The sequence below is a fragment of the Polypterus senegalus genome, chromosome 3, assembly GCF_016835505.1.
Source record: "Polypterus senegalus isolate Bchr_013 chromosome 3, ASM1683550v1, whole genome shotgun sequence".
NCBI classification, from domain to species: Eukaryota; Metazoa; Chordata; class Cladistia; order Polypteriformes; family Polypteridae; genus Polypterus; species Polypterus senegalus.
The window spans coordinates 29,930,482-29,954,448 of record NC_053156.1 but is presented as its reverse complement, the minus strand read 5'-3'; the positions used below and the strand labels follow the sequence as shown (position 1 = coordinate 29,954,448).

At 38.1% G+C, this 23,967-nt stretch overlaps 1 protein-coding gene across 1 annotated transcript; it reads left to right on the top strand.

Annotated features, from left to right (window-relative positions):
• The first annotated feature begins 8,628 nt into the window (after positions 1-8,628).
• On the top strand, positions 8,629-20,488 carry LOC120524961 (UDP-glucuronosyltransferase 2C1-like). Its single transcript, XM_039746871.1, has 2 exons — positions 8,629-8,698; positions 18,863-20,488. The coding sequence occupies exon 2, from the start codon at positions 18,870-18,872 to the stop codon at positions 20,469-20,471; it is 1,602 nt and encodes a 533-aa protein (XP_039602805.1). The 5' UTR covers positions 8,629-8,698; positions 18,863-18,869; the 3' UTR covers positions 20,472-20,488.
• Positions 20,489-23,967: the final 3,479 nt, after the last annotated feature.

The window sequence follows — 23,967 nt, the reverse complement described above, 5'->3', positions numbered from 1 at the left end:
TACACTGTAGTACACATTGCTATCAGTAATAAAATAAACTCCAATGCTTGCAGAATGCAAGCAACTAAACAGTGGTATGTAAATAAACAACATTTTTTGTTCCTTTCATTTCCATTCTTATTATCTCCATTTTTTTTGTAAAAGCAAATAGCTAAAGGTATATTAGGGACTTTTACTCAAGACATTAACATAATTATTTTATACTTAAATGGCGCACTGCATGAATACACTTGACCTGAGCATTCCTAGATTCCATCCTCTTTCTCTGTCTCTGTTTAGCATTCGTTTGCTCAGAGGTTGATGCACTTGCTGCTTCATGAGCAGTTCTTCTTTTCTCAACCCTAGCGGTCAGCTTCTTCTCTTCCTCCATCGGTATCTTTTCACGTTAAAACTGATTAAGTCAGTTTTTGTATTGCAATTACTCAGTATGTTTTCCTTAATTTTTCAATCAAGATAGCACTTAAGTCTTCACAAATATTTTAAGATATGAGGAGGAAGGGGAAGTGATGGCGAAGATGGTTGGGATGAGAATGCTCCCTTACGCATGTGCCGCACTGGAGCCCTGCTGTCCACTGCCGAGAGTTGATTCTATAATAAAATAAAATAAAAAGAGTAATAATTCCAAAACTCTTCACTTTTGATATAAAGCTGTAGTCAGAGTTTCAGCGTAGTATATGTGTACCAAATTTCAGGCTACAGGTTACTTGATTTTTGACCTTCACCTTCCTGGGTTGACCTTTGACTGTGGAGGTCAATCATCACCCCAAAAGTGGATAGTAGACGTCAAGTGATATATGTGTACCAAATTTCAGGTGAATGGGTCAAACGGTTTACGAGCTACAGGTGATTTAAAATCCTGGACAGACCAAGGGACAGCCATGGTAGCTATTATATAAGAAGACTTGTCTGTTAGATGTACTTTCCTTTAAAGAGATTTATAAAATTCATTAATGCAGTCGTGGCCAAAAGTTTTGAGAATAACACAAAAATTGGTTTTCACAAAGTTTACTGCCTCAGTTTTTATAATGGCAATTTGCATATCCTCCAGAATGTTATGAAGAGTGGTCAGAAGATTTGCAATTAATTGTAAAATCCCTCTTTGCCATGAAAATGAACTTAATCCCAAAAATAACATTTCTACTGCTGTTGTGAAAAAGGCTTCAGGCCACCCAAGAAAGTTCAGCAAGCACCAGGACCATCTTCTAAAGTTGATTCAGCTGAGGGATCGGGGCACTACCAGTGCAGAACTTCGCACAGTGAGGTGAAGGCTTTTGGAGGATGGCCTGGTGTCAAGAAGAGTAGCAAAGAAGCCAATTCTCTCCAAGAAAAATATCAGGGACAGACTGATATTCTACAAAAATTACAGGGATTAGACTGCTGAGGACTGCTGGGGTAAAGTAATTTTCTCTGATGAATTCCCTTTCCAATTGTTTGGGGCATCTGTAAAAAAGATTGAGAAGCAAAGATGCGAGCTACCATCAGTCCTGTGTCATGCCAACAGTAAAGCACCCTGACACGATTTATGGGTGTGGTTGCTTCTCAGCCAAGGCAGTGGGCTCATTCACAATTTTGCCTAAGAGCACATCCAGAAATAAAGAATGGTACCAAAACACCCTCTGACAGCAACTTCTCCCAACCATCCAAGAACAGTTTGGTGACGAACAATGCCTTTTCCAGCAAAAGTGATAACTTAGTGGCTTGGGGAACAAAACATCAAAACCTACACTTTTTCCAGATGGCCCATGGAAAAAAGTGGCTCTGGACATTGCAGGACCTATTGACATTGCTGAATGGGACAGTAGATATGCCTTGACCCTGACTGACTACCACAGCAAGTGGCCGGATGTAGCCTTCACCCCTTCCATAACTACTGTTAATGTACTCACATTCCTGTCTTCTGTTTTCAGTCACCATGATAACCCTGTGAGTCTGGTGACAGATAATGGGATTCAGTTTACCTCTGCTGCTTTTCTGGAAGAAAGACAGATTAAACATCATCGCTCCCCACTGTATTAACCTGCTGCCAATGGAGCTGTAGAGCGATTCAATCGTGTGCTAAAACATATGATTCAACTAGCTATTCAAGAACACCATTCCTGGAAAGCTGCCGTTACAGACTTTTTGCATGTTTACCATGCTACTCCACATGCAACTACTGGTGTTTCTCCATTTGAACTCCTTCATGATCGATGGATCCGCAAAAAATTGACCATTCTAGCACCTACTTCTTCAGGTTTACAGTCTGCCAGTGATGTCCTTACCACAATTGATCAACACCAGAACAGGATGAAAGTCTACATTGATGCCAAACGGGGTGCTCTCTTGCCTAGTTTCAAAACAGGGAATAAGGTGAGGATCAGAAATCCTCTGCATGTTCCAAAAGGACTCCAGAAGTTCAGCAACCCTATCACTATCAATAAGAAACTGGGTGCTCATACATACTGTGCGTATTGTGTGATGGAAAAACCTGGAATGCATCTCATCTGGTTGCTTCCCCAGACTGTACATCTACACCTGTCCAGAAGGAAGTCAAACCACCAGAGCTTCCTCAGTCACCCAGACCCAAATGCAGTATTCACCCACCAAACTGGTTGAAGGACTATGATACTTATATTAATATTGCTGAACCTGTATAATAATATACTTGCATTTGCTTTATTCTGGATGTGGAATATACACATCATGTTCTCCTAACTTTAATTATTTCATTGCTTGATTACATGGAAGTTCTGGGAATTTTTGTCATGTTAATCTCATTAGCAGGCAGAAGCAAAGCTTTTCTTTAAAAAAAAAGGGAAAATGTTGTGTTCAGTTGTAGTTTCTGTGAGAATGCTAGGGGTTTGTTTTTAAAAAATGTGTTACCTATTGAAAGAATAGGAAAGGAGTCTTGCATAAAAGAATGTTCTTCTTGATTGAAGATCATAAAATAAAGAAGTTAATGTTCTGAGTAATTCATGCCTGGCTAATTATTTTACCCTGTTCTGGTCACAACAGAAGGATAAAAGGGAGGATTATTTAAGAGTTTCAAATTACTTGTTAATATAAACTGCTCAAAAAAATTAAAGGAACACTTTGAAAACACATCAGATCTCAATGGGAAAAAGAAATCCTCCTGGATATCTATACTGATATAGACTGGGTAATGTGTTAGGAACGAAAGGATGCCACATCGTTTGATGGAAATGAAAATGATCAACCTACAGAGCCCTGAATTCAAAGACGCCCCAAAAATCAGAGTGAAAAAATTATGTGGCAGGCTAGTCCATTTTGCCAAAACTTAATTGCAGCAACTCAAAATTGTACGCAGCACTTTGTATGGCCCCTGTGTTCTTGTATACATGCCTGACAACATCGATGCATGCTTCTAATGAAATGACAGATGATGTTGTGGGGGATCTCCTCCCAGATCAGGACCAGGGCATCACTGAGCTCCTGGACAGTCTGAGGTGCAACCTGGTGGCATTGGATGGACCAAAACATAATGTCCCAGAGGTGTTCTATTGGATTTAGGTCAGGAAAGTGTGGTGGCCAGTCAATGGTATCAATTCCTTCATCCTCCAGGAACTGTCTGCATACTCTCACCACATGAGGCCAGGAATTGTCGTGCACCAGGAGCCACTGTACCAGCATAGGGTCTGACAATGGGTCCAAGGATTTCATCCTGATACCTAATGGCAGCCAAGGTGCCTTTGTCAAGCCTGTAGCGGTCTGTGTGACCCTCCATGGATATGCCTCCCCAGACAATCATTAACCCACCACCAAACTGCTCATGCTGAATGATGTTACAGGCAGCATAATGTTCTCCATGGCTTCTCCAGACCCTTTCACTTCTGTCACATGCTCAGGGTGAACCTGCTCTCATCTGTAAAAAGCACAGGGCACCAGTGGTGCATCTGCCAATTCTGGTATTCTATGGCGAATGCCAATCGAGCTGCATGCTGCTGGGCAGTGAGCTCAGGGCCCATTAGAGGACATGGGGCCCTTGGGTTACCCTCATGAAGTCTTTCTGGTTGTTTGGTCAGAGACATTCACACCAGTGGCCTGCTGGAGGTCATTTTGTAGGGCTCTGGCAGTGCTCATCCTGTTCCTCCTTGCCCAAAGGAGCAGATACTGGTCGTGCTGATGGGTTATGAAACTTCTATGGCCCTCTCCAGCTCTCCTAGAGTAACTGCTTGTCTCGTAGAATCTCCTCCATGCCCTTGAGACTGTGCAGGGAGACACAGCAAACCTTCTGGCAATGTGCCATCCTGGAGAAGTTGGACTACCTGTGCAACCTCTGTAGGGTCCAGGTATCGCCTCATACTACCAGTAGTGACACCCACTGTAGCCAAATGCAAAACCAGTGAAGAAACAGTCAGAAAAGATGAGGAGGGGAAAATGTCAGTGGCCTCCACCTGTAAAACCATTCCTGTTTTGGGGGTCATCTCATTGTTGCACCTCTAGTGCATCTGTTATTAATTTCAATAACACCACAGCAGCTGAAACTGATTAACAACCCCCTCTGCTACTTAACTGACCTGATTAATACCCCATAAGTTTCATTGACTTTATGCTATACTCTGATTAAAAAGTGTTCCTTTAATTCTTTTGAGCAGTATAGTTAGTGTTTTAACTATATTTTGTACAGGGGTTTTATTAGCCTATTGTAGTGTTGTTGTTTGTATCTGTCTTTGGGTGCCAGATTTCAAACTGAAAAAATGAAGATGATAGGGTTGTGAAAACTTCTTTTGCTGCAGGGGTTTTAGTTCCCATTACCTCACTAGTTGGCATAATTGGGATTTCCCTATTGGATGGCTTATCCACTACAGTCATTCTGTAGTGCTTCTGCAAACGTGGAGACCACTCCCTGTAGCAGTAGTCCCACTCCATATTCTTCAAACCTTTTCTGTGTAACCCAAGTAGGTGGAGTTGATTCCAATAGGTGCCAATAGAGGCAAGCTGCACACCTCCAGAGGTCGGCCCGGTTACACTGTGGTTAGTTTTGTGGAAGGGTTATCTGACTAATGAATAATGACAACTGTCAGTAAGTCAACTCCAGGTACTTGGAGCTCCAAGTTGGAGGAACTGCTAGCAGCTCAAAGAGCCACCTAAACTCCTCCCACTGCCTTGAGTGAGGATTTGAAAGGCTGCCTTGCATGAGACCCTTTCCTTGGATATGGCTATCACTCACCTGCACAGGCCCTCATGTGCTTGCAGGATGATTCAACAAGTAACTTCGTGGTGTCAAAGCTGGTACCTTACTGTACCTCTTCTTTTGCTCAATATTTACTAAAGCCACCAGAAGGACATTTTTTGGTTTCAGCCTCAACACTTTTCGCTGGGTACCGGCTATTCAAGTTTTGGAGTTCACCAACAAAAAGCAAGGGAAGAAGACCCAAGAAGACTCCACTGTTGATAGAAAAATATGAAAACGCCAGGCTGGAATTTGCTAAACAAAGCCACAATGCTTCTGGGAGAATGACCTTTGGACAGATGAGAAAAGTAATGGCTTTATGTCCACTGAAGAGAAAATGAAGCTTTCAGTTATTTAAGAGACAATTGTAGTTTTTTTTTTTTGGAAGTACCAACAAATTTGTCCACGTCTGTATGGCCATTGTTATGTGTCCTTTTATGTAGTTGATGTTATTACAATACAATACAATACAGTTTATTTTTGTATAGCCCAAAATCACACAGGAAGTGCCGCAATGGGCTTTAACAGGCCCTGCCTTTTGACAGCCCCCCAGCCTTGACTCTCTGAGAAGACAAGGAAAAACTCCCAATAAAAACCTTGTAGGGAAAAATGGAAGAAACCTCGGGAAAGGCAGTTCAAAGAGAGACCCCTTTCCAGGTAGGTTGGGCGTGCAGTAGGTGTCAAAAGTAGGGGGTCAATACAATACAATATACACAACAGAACAATTCCTTAAGACAGCATAATAAAAATTTTAGAATTACGGTTTAACAGTAGATGATATGACATAATTAGGTTTCGATATTTTTAGAGTCCTGGAGACCTCATCCATCTTGCTGCATCTCCATTTGGCCATGCCACGGCTGAAACATTGCTCCGATGAAAGGACCCCTCTTTCCCATGATTCCTGTGATCCTCCATCAGGGATGACTTTACCATAGGCAGGCAAACAACTTGGCAGGTGGGCGTGGCACCAATGGCCACATTTGGGTACCGAGAAAAGAAACAGAATAGGTGAGGGTTAGTATTCAAATATAATTATTCATGTTACTTATGTTATAGTGCTAATGACTAACAACAGAGATGCAGTCTGTACAGTTAATCAGCAGCTCTAGTCAGGATATGCTAAACTGAAGTAGTGAGTCTTCAGCCGGGATTTAAAGGCTGAGACCGAGGGGGCATCTCTTATGGAAGCAGGAAGACCATTCCACAGTTTAGGGGCCCTGTAACTAAAAGCTCGACCTCCCACTGTTATTTTATTAATCCTTGGAATCCTAAGCAGGCCAGCATCTTGAGATCTTAATGTGCGCTCAGGTTTGTAAGTCATGATAAGTTCAGACAAGTAAGCTGGACCTTGGCCGTTTAATGCTTTATATGTTAAAAGGAGGATTTTGAAATCTGCCCTAAATTTAACTGGGAGCCAGTGTAAAGATTTAAGAACTGGGGTTATGTGTTCATATTTTCTTGTTCTTGTAATAATTCTTGCAGCGGCATTTTGGATTAACTGGAGGCTGTATAGAGAACAGTTTGAACAGCCAGTGAACACCGCATTGCAGTAGTCAATCCTACTAGAGATAAATGCATGAATTAATTTCTCACAATCCTGTTTATTTAGAAAGCGCCTTAATTTCCTAATATTTTTAAGATGGAAAAAACAGGTTTTGGACGACTTTGTAATATCGCTTTAAATGACATGCTAGAGTCAAAGATAACTCCTAGATTGCGGGCTGATTCAGTAAAATTAATTGGGATTCCAACTGAGTTAAATGACGACAAAATATTGCTGTGATCAGCGTCATTCCCTCCAACAATTAACATCTCTGTTTTATCTGTATTTAAAGACAAGTAGTTCTCATTCATCCATTCCTTTAATTCACTAACACAACTAATTAAAGACAACATCGGAGAAACTTCATTTGATTTAAATGAAAGGTATAACTGGGTGTCATCTGCATACGAGTGAAAATTAACATTATGTTTCCTAATGAGAGATCCCAGTGGAAGCATGTAAAGTGAAAACAGTAAAGGTCCCAGTACTGAGCCCTGCGGGACACCATATTCAACTTCTGTGTATAATGATGGAGTACTGTCAGCACATTTCTGTACATACTGGAATCGATTTGATAAATAAGAATTGAACCAAGCGAGCACGGGGCCTGTAAGCCCAACATCGTTTTCTAGCCTGTGCAGTAAAATAGAATGGTCAATGGTGTCAAACGCTGCACCTAAGTCCAACAACATAATTACAGTGGAATTTCCTTCATCAGAGGATATCAGAATGTCATTTACAACCCGTGTTAGTGCCGTTTCTGTACTATGACCAGTGCGAAAGCCAGACTGGAATTTCTCAAATAAATTGTAATGCGTAAGGTGTGACTGAAGCTGACTGGCGACTACTTTCTCTAGTATTTTAGAGAGAAATGGTAAATTTGAAATAGGCCTATAGTTATTTAGTATGTGTGGGTCTAGGTCTGACTTTTTAAGTAATGGTTTAATGACTTAAACCATTACTATTATGATAGTAATCTTCTTCTTTGGTCCCAGTAGTGACTGTCTTATTTGCGTCCTCATTTTAAAAGGTTTAAGAACTCCCACCTTATAAGATGTGTTCACCCCTTACAGTTAGAAACTCTCTCTGCCCAAACACGTGCATCAGCAAATTATTTCATGCACGTCACTTATTAATCAGATTAAAGGAATCTATATATTTGCTGACGTAATGCACCATTTCCAATGTTGCACTATTATATGGAAGATGACTGAACAAAAATGATTAGAAATCATGCAGAGCATTTTAAGCTAAACAAACTTTTTCTTTTTCTCTCATAAATTTCCCCGCTTGCCTACATCATTTTTAATTGCACGGATCTTCTGGAAGCCTGTGCCTATGCCATCTCATTAGTTTCTGGGTCGAGACCGATTGTTCATCGCTAAAAAACCCCAAGTGCACTATGTACCGATTTTATTTGGAATTTTCATTTTGTTGCGTGGCACGGTGGCGCAGTGGTAGTGCTGCTGCCTCGCAGTTAGGAGACCCTAGTTTGGTTCCCGGGTCCTCCCTGCATGGAGTTTACATGTTCTCCCTGTGTCTGCGTGGGTTTCCTCCCACAGTCCAAAGACATGCACGTTAGGTGTATTGGCGATTCTAAATTGTCCCGTGTGTGCCCTGTGGTGGGCTGGCACCATGCCTGGGGTTTATTTCCTGCCTTGCGCCCAGTGTTGGCTGGAATTGGTCCCCCGTGACCCTGTAGTTAGGATATAGAGGGTTGGATAATGGATGGATTTTCATTTTGTCAATCCCTTAATTCCCAAGTAATACTGTCTATTTTTCAAACTCCTAATAGAGATAAATGGACCATATCATGAGTGAGTACGAAAGGTCATTAATAAGTAACTGGTCTACTTTAAAAAGGAAAACTGACGTGTTTGATCATAAAGGTTAAACTTTCGACCAGTAAACGTTATTCAGTTAGGACTTCACACAATAAACCGTGGCTCAGAAAAAGAAAATCAGGTTCTACAGCACAGGTAAAATATTATTCTTTCTTACTCTATATGTGTCCTTTTAAGACACCTTTAAGCTTCAATGGCGTGTGCAGCTCAGTTCTCTTTATTTTGTGCATTAACTGTAACAGTTTCTAATATTTAACAACAGTTTCTAATATTTAAACTTAAAATCTCTTATGTCTAATAGCCTGTATTTATAGTAAATAATACATAAAAACAAGATTTTACATCTGTGAATGTTTTGGAAGTAGCACTTTTTATATTTGACCATATATTTTAGTTTATTTATAGCATGTTTTTGAATCATATATACAAATACAAATATATATAGCATAGGATTAGTAATTATTATGATTTCAAATCCTGAATTAATCTTCATTTAGTCTTTTGAATCTTGGTTTGAGCTTTATTACTTCCTTGGTGCTTACTCTATGTCCACTTGATGTTTTGATTTACTACACCCTTAATTTCTTAGTGTAATTAAATGTCTCCTAAACATTTAAAAAACTTTTTTAAAATTTGGCCCTCTAATTTCTTGGAGAATCTAACATTTGTGGAAAGTCTCATATTTGTCTGCCCACCTTGGTGCCCCCAAAATCCCATTTTCTGCAATGAGGTGTTTTGAATTAGTGGTTACTGTATACCTTTATCCTCATCTGGGTGTGAAAACACAGAGTGACATATTTATGAACTCAGGTGTTCCTCCATTCCACTCATTATTTTCAAAGTTTTGTATTCCTTCTCCTTCTTTTTTTCCTACCTTTTACTACCTAGTCACGTTTGGAGTGGTTTGGTTCTCTTTTCTTCCCCTTCTCCACTTTACATATTTTACTGATTAACTGCAGCTAGGGAGCCTGACTCCACACTTCATGTTATTCTAAGTAAGGATTGCAACTCTTATAATAATAATAATAATAATAATAATAATAATAATAATAATAATAATAATAATAATAATAATAATAATACATTTCATGTATATAGCACCTTCCTAATGCCTGTCCTCTCTTTATTTGCTTTATCTGGAACCTCAGCCTTCCCTCTGCTATTTAATTCATGCAACATTCATGTTTTACACTTTGCCTAAATTTTATGATTTTGTTTGTTTTTAAACAGTATAACCTATTCTGTTTTAAACTCCCAGGCACCTTTATCCATATGTTTTTAATTTGTCCTCCTGTTGCTTCCTTCTGGTCTGTTGTCTCTAACTGTCTTTTAATATAATGGTTTTAAATATTCATCTACTTAATTTGTTCTGCCTCTCAACCTATCTGTGCTATCTCTTTAGTCTGCAAAGTATATACTGTTCTGTTCAGATACCATAACAGTAAAATTTGTTAATATCTCTGATTCTCTTCTCCCTAACTACTAGAAATCTCCTAATATGTCCTGGATGAAGGAACTGTCTAGTGCCACAATCAATGAGTGGTTACTTATCTTTCAGTTGATGGTAGACTGGACGGCTGTGGTCCGGTGATGTCCCAACCCCGCAAACCCCTATACCACGCATACCTCTCTCTGTTTTCTTATGTGTAGAGCTGTGTGAGTTGGGAAGTGGGTGGGAGAATGGTTCTTGATTTGTGTTAGATTACTGCATGTGTATTTAGGCCTTTTCTAAAGACTGAATGGTGTCCCTGAAGCTAAGGATATGTTGATGGGAATCAGAAGGTTGCTGGCTCGAATCCTGTAAATGCCAAAAATCAATCAATCAATCAACATTTATTTATATAGCACAAATTCATACAAAAAAATATTGCTCAAAGTGCTTTACAAAATGAATACAAAAATAGAAGACACAATAAAAATAAACATAAGTCAACATTAATTAACATAGAATAAGTAAGGTCCGATGGCCAGGGTGGACAGAAAAAACAAAAAAAAAAAACTCCAAAAGCTGGAGAAAAAAAAAATAAAATCTGTAGCGGTTCCAGACCAAAAGACCGCCCAGTCCCCTCTGGGCAATCTACCTAACATAAATCAAAAAGTCCTCTTTGTATTTAGGGTTTTCATGGAAGGACCTGATGATGATGGTCACGTAGACTTCTGGCTTTCAGTCCATCAATGTTGGAGCATCATGATGCTTTGAGTTGCGCCACCACAAAGAAACCGGAAAAAGAAACAGAAGAGAGAGTTGGGGTCAGTACGGATTTTAGAGCCACTATGAATAGTTATTGTGATGAATTGAACATACAGAGTATCAGGATTAAGTTAAAGTGAAGTTATGAGAAGGCCATGTTAAAGTAATGTGTTTTCAGCAGTGTTTTAAAGTGCTCTACTGTATCAGCCTGGCGAATTCCTATTGGCAGGCTATTCCAGATTTTAGGTGCATAACAGCAGAAGGCCGCCTCACCACTTCTTTAAAGTTTAGCTTTTGGAATTCTAAGGAGACACTCATTTGAAGATCTAAGGTTACGATTTGGAATATAACGTGTCAGGCATTCCGATATATAAGATGGAGCGAGATTATTTAAGGCTTTATAAACCATAAGCAGTATTTTAAAGTCAATCCTGAATGACACAGGCAACCAGTGTAGTGACATCAAAACTGGAGAAATGTGTTCGGATTTTCTTTTCCTAGTTAGGATTCTAGCAGCTGCATTCTGCACTCATTGCAAGTGATTTATGTCTTTTTTGAATTAGTCCTGAGAGGAGTGCGTTATAGTAATCTAGTCTACTGAAAACAAAAGCGTAAAGTAATTTCTCAGCATCTTTCAATGATATAAGAAGTCTAACTTTTGCTATGTTTCTTAAGTGAAAAAATGCTGTCCTAGTGGTCTGATGAATATGCGATTTAAAATTCAGATTACAGTCAACAGTTACCCCTAAGTTTTTTACTTCTGTCTTAACTTTTAATCCTAGTGCATCAAGTTTATTTCTATAACCTCATTGAATCCTTTATTGCCAATTACTAAGATTTTAGTTTTGTCTTTATTTAGTTTGAGAAAATTACTATTCATCCATTCAGAAATACATTGTGTTAGTGTATCGAAAGAGTCGGAGTCATCAGGTGCTATTGATAAGTACAGCTGTGTGTCATCAGCATAGCTGTGGTAACTAACGTTGCAACCTGAGATAATCTGACCTAAAAATGACTCTACTCCATTGGGCCTTTTAGCAAGGCCCTTAACCTGCAATTTGTCCTGGGTATGACGTTAATGTGCAGCCAGCCTTGCAAGCAGGTACCCCAACTTCAAGGGAAAGCTTGCGGGTTGGTGGCAGGATTGGCACTCCAGACACTGTAGAAAACCTCACGCTGTTCCAGTGTAGTGCTGAGGTGTCACCTGCTGCAATCGGGTTCCAATCCAGTGACTCATTTTGTGTTGTCTGCGGCAACATTCTATCAGAGCATGGTCCCTTGTTCAGGAAAAATTGAATGTACTCCATGAAAAAGTATTAGGTAAGAGTACTTTTTTGGGTAATTTTGTCAATTAGCTTAATTAATTCACTTATGCAATTTTAAATAATAATAATAATAATAATAATAATAATAATAATAATAATAATAATAATAATAATAATGTAGCCACAATGGCAAAGTGGTGTGTACTGCAGGAAACTGAATGAAATTCCCAGCTCAGTCAGTCATTTTCAAACCTGCTTAGTCCTAAATGGGGTTGCGGGGAGTCAATCCATTGCAGGGTGAACACACATAAACGCACACACATACCCAACCACACAAAGGACAATTTAGTATCACCAATCCACCTAACCTACATGTCTTATGGCAGTGGGAGGAAATGCAGGTACTTGGAGGAAACTCATGCAGAAGGGGAAAACATGCAAATTCCACACAGGGAGGACCCAGGACACGAACCCTAGTCTATTTACTAAAGGCAGAAGTGCTACCCAAAATACAAATGTCAGTTCAACTGCCCCCTTGATCTAAATGATCGTTCAAGTGGACACTAAGTGTTTAAGTGTGACATGCAATCAATGAAATGATTGTGTGTAATTAAATCTGATGCAAAAAAATAATAAATAAAACGCCAATGTGTTTTTCCACACATTAGTACAGACTTTCATCTCATGTGCAACCTTTTTTTCCTTGTGCAAAACCATGGGACACTTTATTATGGTGCAGAAAATGGAAAGTAAAAAGTGGGGCTGGTCATCAAATATTTGCAAGCACTTCACCATTGCTAAAATCCATTGGTCTGAGTATGTGGCCACCGGCATTGGGGAAAATGAGCATAGATGGGGTTATCCATGGTGTTATTTGCCCCTAAATAAATGTGTGAGTCATTACTGGTGCTGTGAGTGTGTAGGCTGACACCGTGATGATATTACGAGGAGTCACATAGAAGCAGCAGTGGAACTTTGGGGCAGCAAAGGTAGCTGAAAGATGGACAAGGAAAGAGAAAGTAGTATCATCTGTTGAATAACTCTTAGAGAGCAACATTGCTTAGTTCTACTCCAAAACACTTTGAAAAACCCACAGATTCACATTTTAATCAGATTCACATTTTGCAACCATAAAATCATTAGCAAAGGTAATTTTTTTGTCAATTTCACATAACTGTATACAAAAGGAAACTATGCTTGTTCATTCATCACTATGTATATAAAGTAAGTAAGTAAGTAATTTGCAGAGAAAATCTTTTCTGCCTACAAATATCTTTAAGTAATCATAGTGCCTGAAAAAAAGTCCAGAGAAGAGGGATTAGGATGATTCCAGGACTGCAGAGGAAGAGTTACAAGGAATAATTAAAAGAGCTAAGCATTTTCAGTTTAAGCAAAAGAAGATCAACATGAGACATGATTGAAGTGTTTAAAATTATGAAGGGAATTAGTCCAGTGGATCAAGACTGTTATTTTAGGACTGTCAATCTTTGTTGGGCAAAATGGCCTGTTTTCATCTAGTTTGCACAAATGTTCTTAAAGTAGGGCAACATTTTGCATGTTGATAATTAGAAGCAAATAAGAATTTCACTGTACTCTGAAATATATAACAATAATGATCCCATAAACATACAAGATATCACCAATAGACACTATAAACCAATTAATATTAATACATAAAATAGATAGGTGGGGACATTATTATCCTTCAACAAGAGGAAGTTTAACAAGAATACCTTAATAGATTTTCCTTAGGCCACTCAGGTTTTCCTCCCACATGTCAAAAGATGAGTAAGTTAAATGAGGTCAATGCTTCTGGCAAGTAAGTACAAATGACAGGGAAATGACTGCAACAGTTATACTGGAAAAAGTACTTATTTCAGAATGTGGTCATTCACTGGGATCACCATGAATTAGCCTTCTTAGTGATCTGTTAAGACCTTTTAACAGTCCAGTCTCCCCAGTCTTGTTTTTTTCTTCCTAGTTCATGTTTTTTTCTACTGTTTACAACTCCAAGTTGTTCTTGTCCGTTATAAGAGATGAACATCTGAAGCAGAACTCTGTTAGCAGAAGCTCAGATCTCCCGGGACCCCAGGCCACTGCATCATCTCCAGTCGAGAACAAAACTAGGAGCGAATGTGCAAGTGATGCAGGTCACGATAGCTCGTCGATTCTAGAAGATCCATTGAAACTGGAAATGGCCTTGCCTTCCGCGTTTTCATCTATTCCTCAGGAGCCGGGAGCATCGACTCTAACAGGTCTTGTCACTTCACCTGCAGAGCACGAAGGCCGAAACGATCTGTCCGAACTGAAGGTAATGATCAATGCAATGGCCACCATGGCCAGCGCTCAAGACATAAAGGAGCTCAAGAAAGATATAAATGACGTGCTCAAGAAAAACGAGAAGCTGCTGTAGGAGCTTCAGCAGAATAATAAAGACATGGAGAAACGTTTATATAATCGCTTCGAGACAGCCTTAAAAGTTATGCTGGAAAAAACGGAGGAACAAATACAGCTCGATCAGTGTTCAAGGCATGTGGCGTCTCTTTATCTTAGCCTTTTCCTTAGCACCTGCATTTTTCTTTGTTTTTTTCCTAACTTGAAGAAGCCTGTCTCCACCATCTGTTCTACTCTTTAAGTCTTTCTAGAATTTTTTTCCTTTAATCTCACAATGGTCCTGTGATCTTCATCCACATCCTTCCCCTCTCTTTTTGTAAAATATTTTCAGAATGTCATATTTCTTCCAAAAACCCTACGTAGCAATTAAAACAACTTAAAATAATTTTTAAAATGTACCATACTCCCAATGAAGATTTTATTTTAATGGGTATTTCTAATCATTTTTCCTTCATTTTGTCCTTTGTGCTTGCTTTCTATATCTGGCACCTGCTCCATATGTTGTGCCACTGCCTTCCTGTTTTTTTTTTTCTGGCTACAAATAAGCCGGTTTGTCTCTTCCTTTATCTCTCTAAAGACCGTTCTACAATTTTCCTTCTTTTGGACCTCTCAAAACTTTATCTCACCTCTCACCAGTGTGAACTGATCTTTCTTGTCACTATACTTGCTAAATTAGCCTCTCGATAGAAACCTCCAGAGCTTATTTTTTAAAAAATTGTCAACTTTTCTTTTTAAATCTAATTCATTTGGAACTGCGTAACTCATGGACTAATGGAAAATTCTTAGAATCCATGGAAATTGGTCTACCTCAGTTTTAGAAATAAAAACTGTATTTTTTGACACCCATTGATATCACTGTTCCATCACAGTTAGGTTTATTTGGCAGCAGTGTTGGGGGTAATGTTATAGATAATATGTTACACAGTCAGATTATTTTTAAAGTAATGAGTAACCAAAAGCAATACCTATTTTATTGAAATAAAAATGTCTGCATTACTTACAAAAAAAAGAACAGATATGCATGACTGTGTTAACTACCTGACACTTCAAAAAAAATACTGCTTTATTTTATAAAAAATATTGTTGCTTATTTGGTACCCTTGTGCACTGTGTGCTCCAGCCGTCTAGAGAATGGTAGTGAGGAAATACCACATGTGTAGCATGCAATGAAGATAAAAAGAAATGGACAAAAGTTCAAAGTATACATATTCAATCCTGAATGTGCTGAGGAGTAAAGTTAATTGGACCAGTTTAGGGTCATAGGGAGACAGAGATTAGGGCAGCATAATGGATGTATGGTGTAGTCTATGGCCGGCCAGTCATCCCCGCCAATACTCTCAGGCCGCCAGGTGAAGCCCTCCCTGCAGCATGGAGGTGCCCCGAATACCAGCAGGGAATTATGGACAATGGAGTTTTCATCCACAGCCCTTCTGGATACCACAGAGGCCACTAGATGGAGCTGCAGGGAGGAATAACGAGTATTTTTCATACAACCCAGAAGTGCGTCCTAGTCACATGGACAAAGGGAATGACGTGCTTCCGGGTTAAAGAAAAAGGAGTTTTCATCTGACCCGGAAGTGCTAGGAAGTCACATGGACAGGGGTTTAGAAGCAATTCCGGGTCACGGACTATTAAGACTAAGGGAAATACCAGACGACAAGCTGAGCTGGGTGGCAGGGTGGCAACGTGACTGGGAGTGGAGGATTATTGGTTATTGTGTATTATTGTGTGGATTTATGAGTATTGTGGAGAGGAAGGTGCTTTGTGCACTGATCTGCTTTAATAAAGTCAACTTTTGGACTTTTATCTGGTGCTGGCGTCTGGTCTGAGGGTTCAAGGGGACGACAGCGCCCCCTATCGGTCACAACGGTGAGATGCAAATGTGTCCAGTCTTCTGCAGGGCTGAATCACACAGTCAATCTGAAAAGAGTGTGCTGGGTGCAACCCAGCAACAGAAACCTATAAATAAAGAGTCAGTTTAGTTTTCAATCAGGTGTTCACAAAAGTTATGTTGAAACAGGTTGAACTGGAGGCACAGTTATTCGGGACCTCACATTGGGGATTGAAAAAAATGGGATGGAAGTTATTTACTTTATTAGACATGAAGGACTAAATGTATTTATAAAACACAAAGGTGAGTCAAATTTGATTGTCTTTCTGGTCAGTTTCATGAAAGTTCATTTGGGCTTATGATTTAATAAAAAATGATTGCCAGAGAATTATGCACATTTTCATATACAAGAAGAAAAAGTAAAATGCTGTTTACAAAGCATTACATTTCATGCATTTTATGCACACACATTGAAGAATAAACCTGCATTCTACCTTCTGTCCTTTTCAGTGTGAAAATAACCTTACATTTTCAAATAACCTATATAACATATTTACATTTTTGGTAAATAATTTGTAAAGTTAATAAGTTACTTTTAAAAGTCATGTTACCAGGTGCTGTTTAGTAATGTTTATGATGCTTTTGTTATCAAATTATTTTGCTTCTCTGGAGTTATGAGTGGTTAGGCAGTGGTTTTTTATTTTGAGAATTTGCTTATTCATGTATGATATGATGAGTCTATGTAAGGTACACATATCCTAACTGATAACGTTCCCCATAGCTATTTTATTTTATTTTCCACAGTGCTAGAGTGCAACCTTATGGTTAATCCAGTACTGAAGCACGTATGATAATCCTGGATTACCTCATGGTATTTTACAATCTGGTCAAAGGTTAAACTTTAAAACTTAATTAAATTTAAAACTTAATTAAACTTGCTTTAATGATACTGGGGAAAGCTGAACGCATGTGTAACATCTATTTTCTGGTTTGGCTTCCTAATAAAAAAAACATGAATCTCATATGGATGTTCTATTAATTTTAAGACCCATATATTAAACTATATTAATGTTAACCAAGAAAATTATTAGTAAAAAAAAATACTTTATTTCATTGCAATTTGGGTATTGGCTGTTATTAATTTAAGCATGTGGTGTACAACAAGAATATGATTGATTATCGGATCATTGCTTGTATTTCTTCCCCCATTTGTGTTTAAAGACATCAAGATGTATTTATTCCTCTTAAAAGAATAATTGATACCTTTCAGTAGTGGATGTTGGAGCAGATTGGTATTTCACTACAGATGGCAAGAGAAATTTACATTATGCCTAATTTTATGAAAAATGTCCATCTATAAAGAATGTTTATGGTTGTTAATTAAAATTTGAGTGTGTAACAGAATATGACGGATGATGGACATGTTATCCAACAGCCATATAGCTCTGAAATTCTTGTGTTCTTGTTGTATTTTTATTATAATTTTTATTATGTTATTCCCCAGAACTTTGTAATGTTTTATAATGTTTACAGTTGTCAAAGCACTTCCTTATTAAATGGCTCATGTCTTACAATATGTGATGGTATTTCACTTTAAGTGAAAAACGGGCAGTGTGGCGCAGTGCAGGGTGCTCAGCATCCAAGGTTTTGGATAGCACTATGAATTGTAGTTATCAATTTTCTTTTTTGGTAATAAGGATCTTATGTCTACCCAGACAAAGAATTGTATGTGTTAGTTGTTTAGTTAGTTGTGTGTTAGTTTTGTTTATAACTCGTCATTCTGCTCATCCCCTGGTCCTATATCATGTTAGATATAACAACTCCTTTCATGAGACCAGTATTCACCTCTGTTCTGCTTCCTATGAAGATGGAAGTCATGAGGATGAATAACTAATAATCTGCATCAAATATTTAGAAAGATTGGATTGCAATGAATAAAACTATTTAGATTTGTCTGTTTAGATGGATAGATCGATAAAGCAATTGCAGGTAATTTGGCAAGGGAAAGGCAAACTTGGTGGAATATTTGTTTAAAAAAGGAGATACTGAAGAGCTGAACAGTCATCAATAATGTGAACATTAAAGGAAGTGTACGATTTGTGTAGAAATATACTGAAGTAATAGCCAAAGAAATTAACAGGCAGAATTTAGGGGTTAGTTGTATTTGGTTTAGACAAAAGTTCTGATGAATTTGGAAGGTATTTTATTAGAGTACAGCACAGAGTAGCTAATATCGTAATAACAGAAAGGGCAAAGCAATACTCATTTAAAAAGGAGATTTTTACACATGAGGTTGCGTGCTGTCAACTGAGGTGGCTTAGGCATTGGGCACCTCAAATGGTGGTGAACCGCGGGCAGACTCAGGACACATTACACAGATTCAGCCTCTTATCTGATTTATGAAAATCTGGAAATTTTGCTGGAAGGCCTTGAAACAGCTGCTACAGGAATGTTCTTTACAGCTTAGGATTTTTCAAAGTGAATCTCACCAGGAAAATGATTATTAGTTTTTTTTAATTCAGGTTGGTTTCTGATAGTTTCTATGATGCAGCAATAAAATGACATCTCTTACTTAATTCTCCAATTATTTATTCAAAATGAATATTTTATTCTTTCAGGTTCAAAATGAAGTTTTCTTCCTGGATACAAATTTTGAAAACTGTCATTTCAATGAGTCTTCTCTTTCACTACCCTTATTGCCAGGCTGGCAAGATTCTAGTTATTCCAGTTGATGGAAGCCACTGGGTGAATATGAAAATTCTCATTCAAGAGCTGTACAATAGAGGACACAACATTACAGTAGTGATGCCCTCCACCAACTGGTACATCAATGAGGAGTCTCCATTCTACACTTCAATTAGAATACCTCTTCCTCTTCCACAAGACACAAACAGAGATGAACTGTTTCGTTCAATGGTGAATAACATGATTTACACCAAAAGTAAGGGATCTTGGTTTTCCCTTCTTGCCCTGCAGTATCAAATGTTCAGTCTGATATCTAAGGGTCACCATATGTCTTGTCTAATGGCTTCCACCATGTTTGAAAACCAGGAGCTGATGACGAAGCTCCAAGAAGCTCATTTTGATTTGGCCCTTACAGACCCTGGTCTGGGTGGAGGAGTGCTTATAGCCCACTATCTCCAGCTTCCTATGGTTTTTAATGTCCGCTGGGTATCCAGTAGTGAGGCACATTTCTTTATTGCTCCATCTCCAATTTCTTACACTCCATTACCAGGGACCGAATTTACTGATAAAATGACTTTTTCCCAAAGACTAAAAAGTGTAGTAAATTATGGATTTAATACATGGTTAGAAAGGTTTTTCATAAGACCATATTACGATGCTGTGTGCTCACGGTACTTTGGTCCTGATATTAATATTAATACTCTCATTCAGTCTGCTGACATTTGGCTCATAAGGGTTAATTTTGTCTTTGAATTCCCAAGGCCATCCATGCCAAATGTTATCTATGTAGGTGGTTTTCAGTGTAAACCTCCTAAGCCTTTACCATCAGATTTGGAACAATTTATGGAAAGCTCTGGTGAGCATGGTGTCATTATCATTTCATTAGGAACTCTAATAAGCAACCTCCCAGAAGATATTACAAATAAGATAGCTGCTGCTTTTGCACAGCTACCCCAGAAAGTGATTTGGAAGCATTCTGGAGAAACTCCTACTGGTTTAGGTAATAATACACTTCTGGTCAAATGGATACCCCAAAATGATATCTTGGGACACCCTAAGACCAGAGTATTTGTGTCTCATGGAGGCACTAATGGAATCTATGAAGCAATTTACCATGGTGTGCCCATAGTAGGACTGCCTCTTCTCTTCGACCAATTTGATAACTTCGTCAGGTTAAAGGAGAGAGGTGCAGCCAAGGTGCTTGACATCACTAATTTAAACACTGAAGATGTATTAGAAGCATTGGAAACTGTCCTTAACAAACCATCCTATCGAAACAACATGCAGCGACTGTCCAGACTCCATCATGACCAGCTTGTTCAACCACTGGACGCCGCCATATTCTGGATTGAATATGTAATAAATAACAAAGGTGCCAGTCATTTGCAAACTGAATCATACCGTATGTCATGGTATGAATACCACTGTGTTGACATTATATTGGTTTTACTATTAATGATAACCATCTTCTTTATATTCATTTTCACTTCATGCAGACTATTGTGGTACAAAGTTTGTAAAAAGAGAAAAATCAAGCAATAAATATTTATAATGATATAATTCTATTATTAAACAATCTGTCTAGTCACTCTAAAATCTATTTTTATAAGTTTTCCTTTTTTCATACAACGTCATAATTACATTTACTAGTACTTAATATTTTGTTTTCACAAATTAAGATTAGTTTATGCAATATAAAAACATGGTGTGATGTACAGGCCAGGGCATTTAGGACCTCATAACTAATCCTTTGGACACCCTAAAATTTGAGAAATCAGAATAGCTGAGGGTGTAACAGTTAGGGAAATTGCTATCTTAAATTAAGGACAGCCAAGATCATCATTACAGATGTCTCCATCTTGGACAATGGACTATTACAACAAGCTTCAGAGAGCTAAGTCATGTGGACAGGTAAGTTTATCATGACAACAACAACATTTACTTATACAGCACATTTTCATACAAATGATGTAGCTGAAAGTGCTTTACAAGATGAAGAAAGAAAAAAGAAGAATATAAACATTAAATTCGGCATTACTGAGTAACATAGAATAAAGCAAGGTCCAATGGTCAGGAGGAAAGAAAAAACAAAAGAAATCTCCAGGGATAGGAGAAAAAAAACAAAATCTGCAGGGTTTCCGAGGCCACGAGATCGCCAAACCTCCACTGGGTATTCTACATAACATAAATAATCTAAATCAGTCCTCTTGGTTTTCAGGCTTCACGTGGAAGAATTAGATGATGATGGTCATGTGAACATCTGGCCTTCTATCCATCAATTTAGGGACCCTGATCAGGAGGTGGTGGAGCAGATCACCACTACTAAAAAACAGAAAAAGAACAGCAGAGAAAGTAGGGGGTAGTACGGATTGGTTAGAAATGATAAAAATGATTATTAAATCCATATACAGAATATCAGGGTTACACAAAAATGAAGCTCTAAGAAAGCCATACTAAAATAATGGGTTTTTAGCAGTTTTTTAAAGTGTTCCACCATATTAGACTGGTTTGTCATGTGGTGGGTACGGCAACACCCTGCAATCTGTGCATGCTCCTAACCTATATTAATTCCTTAGTAATGAGCTCTTTTCCATTGTTACAGAATATCAGAATTCTTAAAACTTTTCATGATATAATAAATGATGACCATTACTGGGTTTGTGAGAAAACCTTTTCAAGAACAAATTCAGAAAAATCTAACCGTAGGGTTGTGTCCTTTTATAGTAAGCTGCCTTGCCTTTGAAACAGAGTGCTTCCGACTTCCATGCTGTTAACTAGCTCTTGGTCTGTTGCAGGAAGGAACTGCAGCAAACAAATATGTGGTACACAATTACCTTAATGAAAATAGAAAAAAGCTGTTGCATGTTAGCAATATTGTTTCATTTTGGCCAAGAAAAGACAAATAAGGTTTTTGATATGTCAAATTGACTTTTCTTCTTAAAAATCAAATGAAACAAATGTTACACACAAAGAGATTTTAGCTGATAGTTTTACTGCTGATGAGGCCAGCTTCAGGATTGCCATGGTGAGTGAGACATTGGCTTCTACTCATCTGCACAGATGTGTGTATGTGTCTTAAAAAGTGTTAGTTGTGAGTGATGCTGCTTATACATTAAAGGTTGCCTGTTTTTTGGTTACAGAACGAGGGTACGTATATGATCTGATTGGTCTACTAAAAGCAATACTCTACCCAAGAAATTATAATTTTTACATATGGTTTGTAGTGATGGCTAAAATTTAATCTCATGCTTTAATGGAGTACAGAGATAACAACGTTTCTGACAGATTGGGGGCTTATGGTGACCAATGCCGGATAAGAGCAAAGAGTATCTAAAACTTCCATGAAAATATTTCACTTCATGCATGGCAAACAATCCACATGTCAATTCATCCAGCTGTATGTTCACAACATGCAAATCACTAGTTTTACTATTTAGTTTTTTTCTAATATTTTGTTAATACAGTACCTCTGGAATATGAAAGTAGTCCTCACACAAGACGGTATCAAACTTGACCAGTGAATAAGGGGGAAAGGCAGACTAATTGAGACTAATTCAGACTAATGGACTAATTGAGGTATCCATTCCCCCCACACCTGGTGCCTGTATCCCTTCTTTGGCTTCACTGGGTAAACGGCAGGAAGCACTCCTGCAGGGGACATAGCTGACAGCAGAGTACTCTCAAGCCCACAACAGTCAACCCAGTAATTACTGTAATGACTACAGAAATGAAGTTGTCCCAGAGACAAATAATAATTGTGTAGCAGAAAAGGAAGGTAATTTCAATGGCTGAAAATATTAAGAGTGGTAGATAAGTTCCAATACTAGAAGGACGAGAATACTGATCAGCTATTTGGACACTAAATAGAGACAATGACGACCAAAATATTCTTTCCTTATAAAACTAAAATTAAACAGTTTCAAAACTTCATCCAAAACTAGGACAATAATACTGTAATGCAGTATTACCATCTTAAATAGCATAATGTAGAAAGTGTCAAACACAATGACAGTGCTCAAACGTGACTAAAAATTAAAGTTATTGTCAAACTGTTTGAGTATGGACATGAAAATCACAGCCTTAAACAACAAGTCCGAGAAGGAAACTAACATCAACAGGTATGGCAACACATATGAAATGGTAAAAACATGACCATAGAAATATATAATAAAAATATTAAAATTAGATAAAGTCTTTTAAAAATTAAAAGGTACAATTTGTACAAGAAGACAGGATTCTTGATGAATGAATGAGAAGAGAGAGGCAGATCTTCAATTCCAATGCACAGTATTCTGGAAATGCACCTTCCTGTTTACAATGCGATTAATAGTATTTTATCAAAAATCCATGCATTTTGCATCTCATACAAATATAAGATTTCCCTGGCTACTCTGGTTGCCATGCACATGCTCTAAATATTATATTTAACAAGAATTAACAGCCAGGGCTGGCTATAGAATTTTTGCTACTCTAGATTAATCTTTTAAAGTCGTGCCCAAACTTTTATCTTACATTTACATTTATTAAATTAGCAGAACTTTGTCCTATAAGCGATTTACAAGTAAGGACAGTATAATAGAGTAAATATCAGTCTGGGGGATGACTTAGGAAACAAATGTTCCAAGATAAGGGTCCAAAATCAATCACCACAAGTGATGATGTCAGAACGAAATACAAGCGAGTTACAATTCCTACAGTGCAAAATCTAGCAGCTAGTATCAGACAGAAATTCACTAAGCAAAGTGTTTTCAACAACATCTTAAAAACATTGTGGGAATCATAATTTCGAAAGGTGGACAACTCATTCCACCAAGCAGGAACTACATATAAAAAGAGTCTGGACGGACATTTGATGCCATGCAATGGTGTCATCACCAGATGACGTTCAACAGCAGACATGAGTTGTCCAGAAGGAGTATAGAATCTCAGAGGTGTCTCTACACATATATAGGAGCAGGCCTACTGACTACTCTATAGGCATGTAAGCATCAAGGATTTGAACTTAATATATGCTGCTACAGGAACCCATTGTAGTGAT

Coding starts and splice junctions, on each gene's coding strand:
- LOC120524961 (XM_039746871.1), top strand. CDS start 18,870: ATGAAGTTTTCTTCCTGGATACAAATTTTGAAAACTGTCATTTCAATG.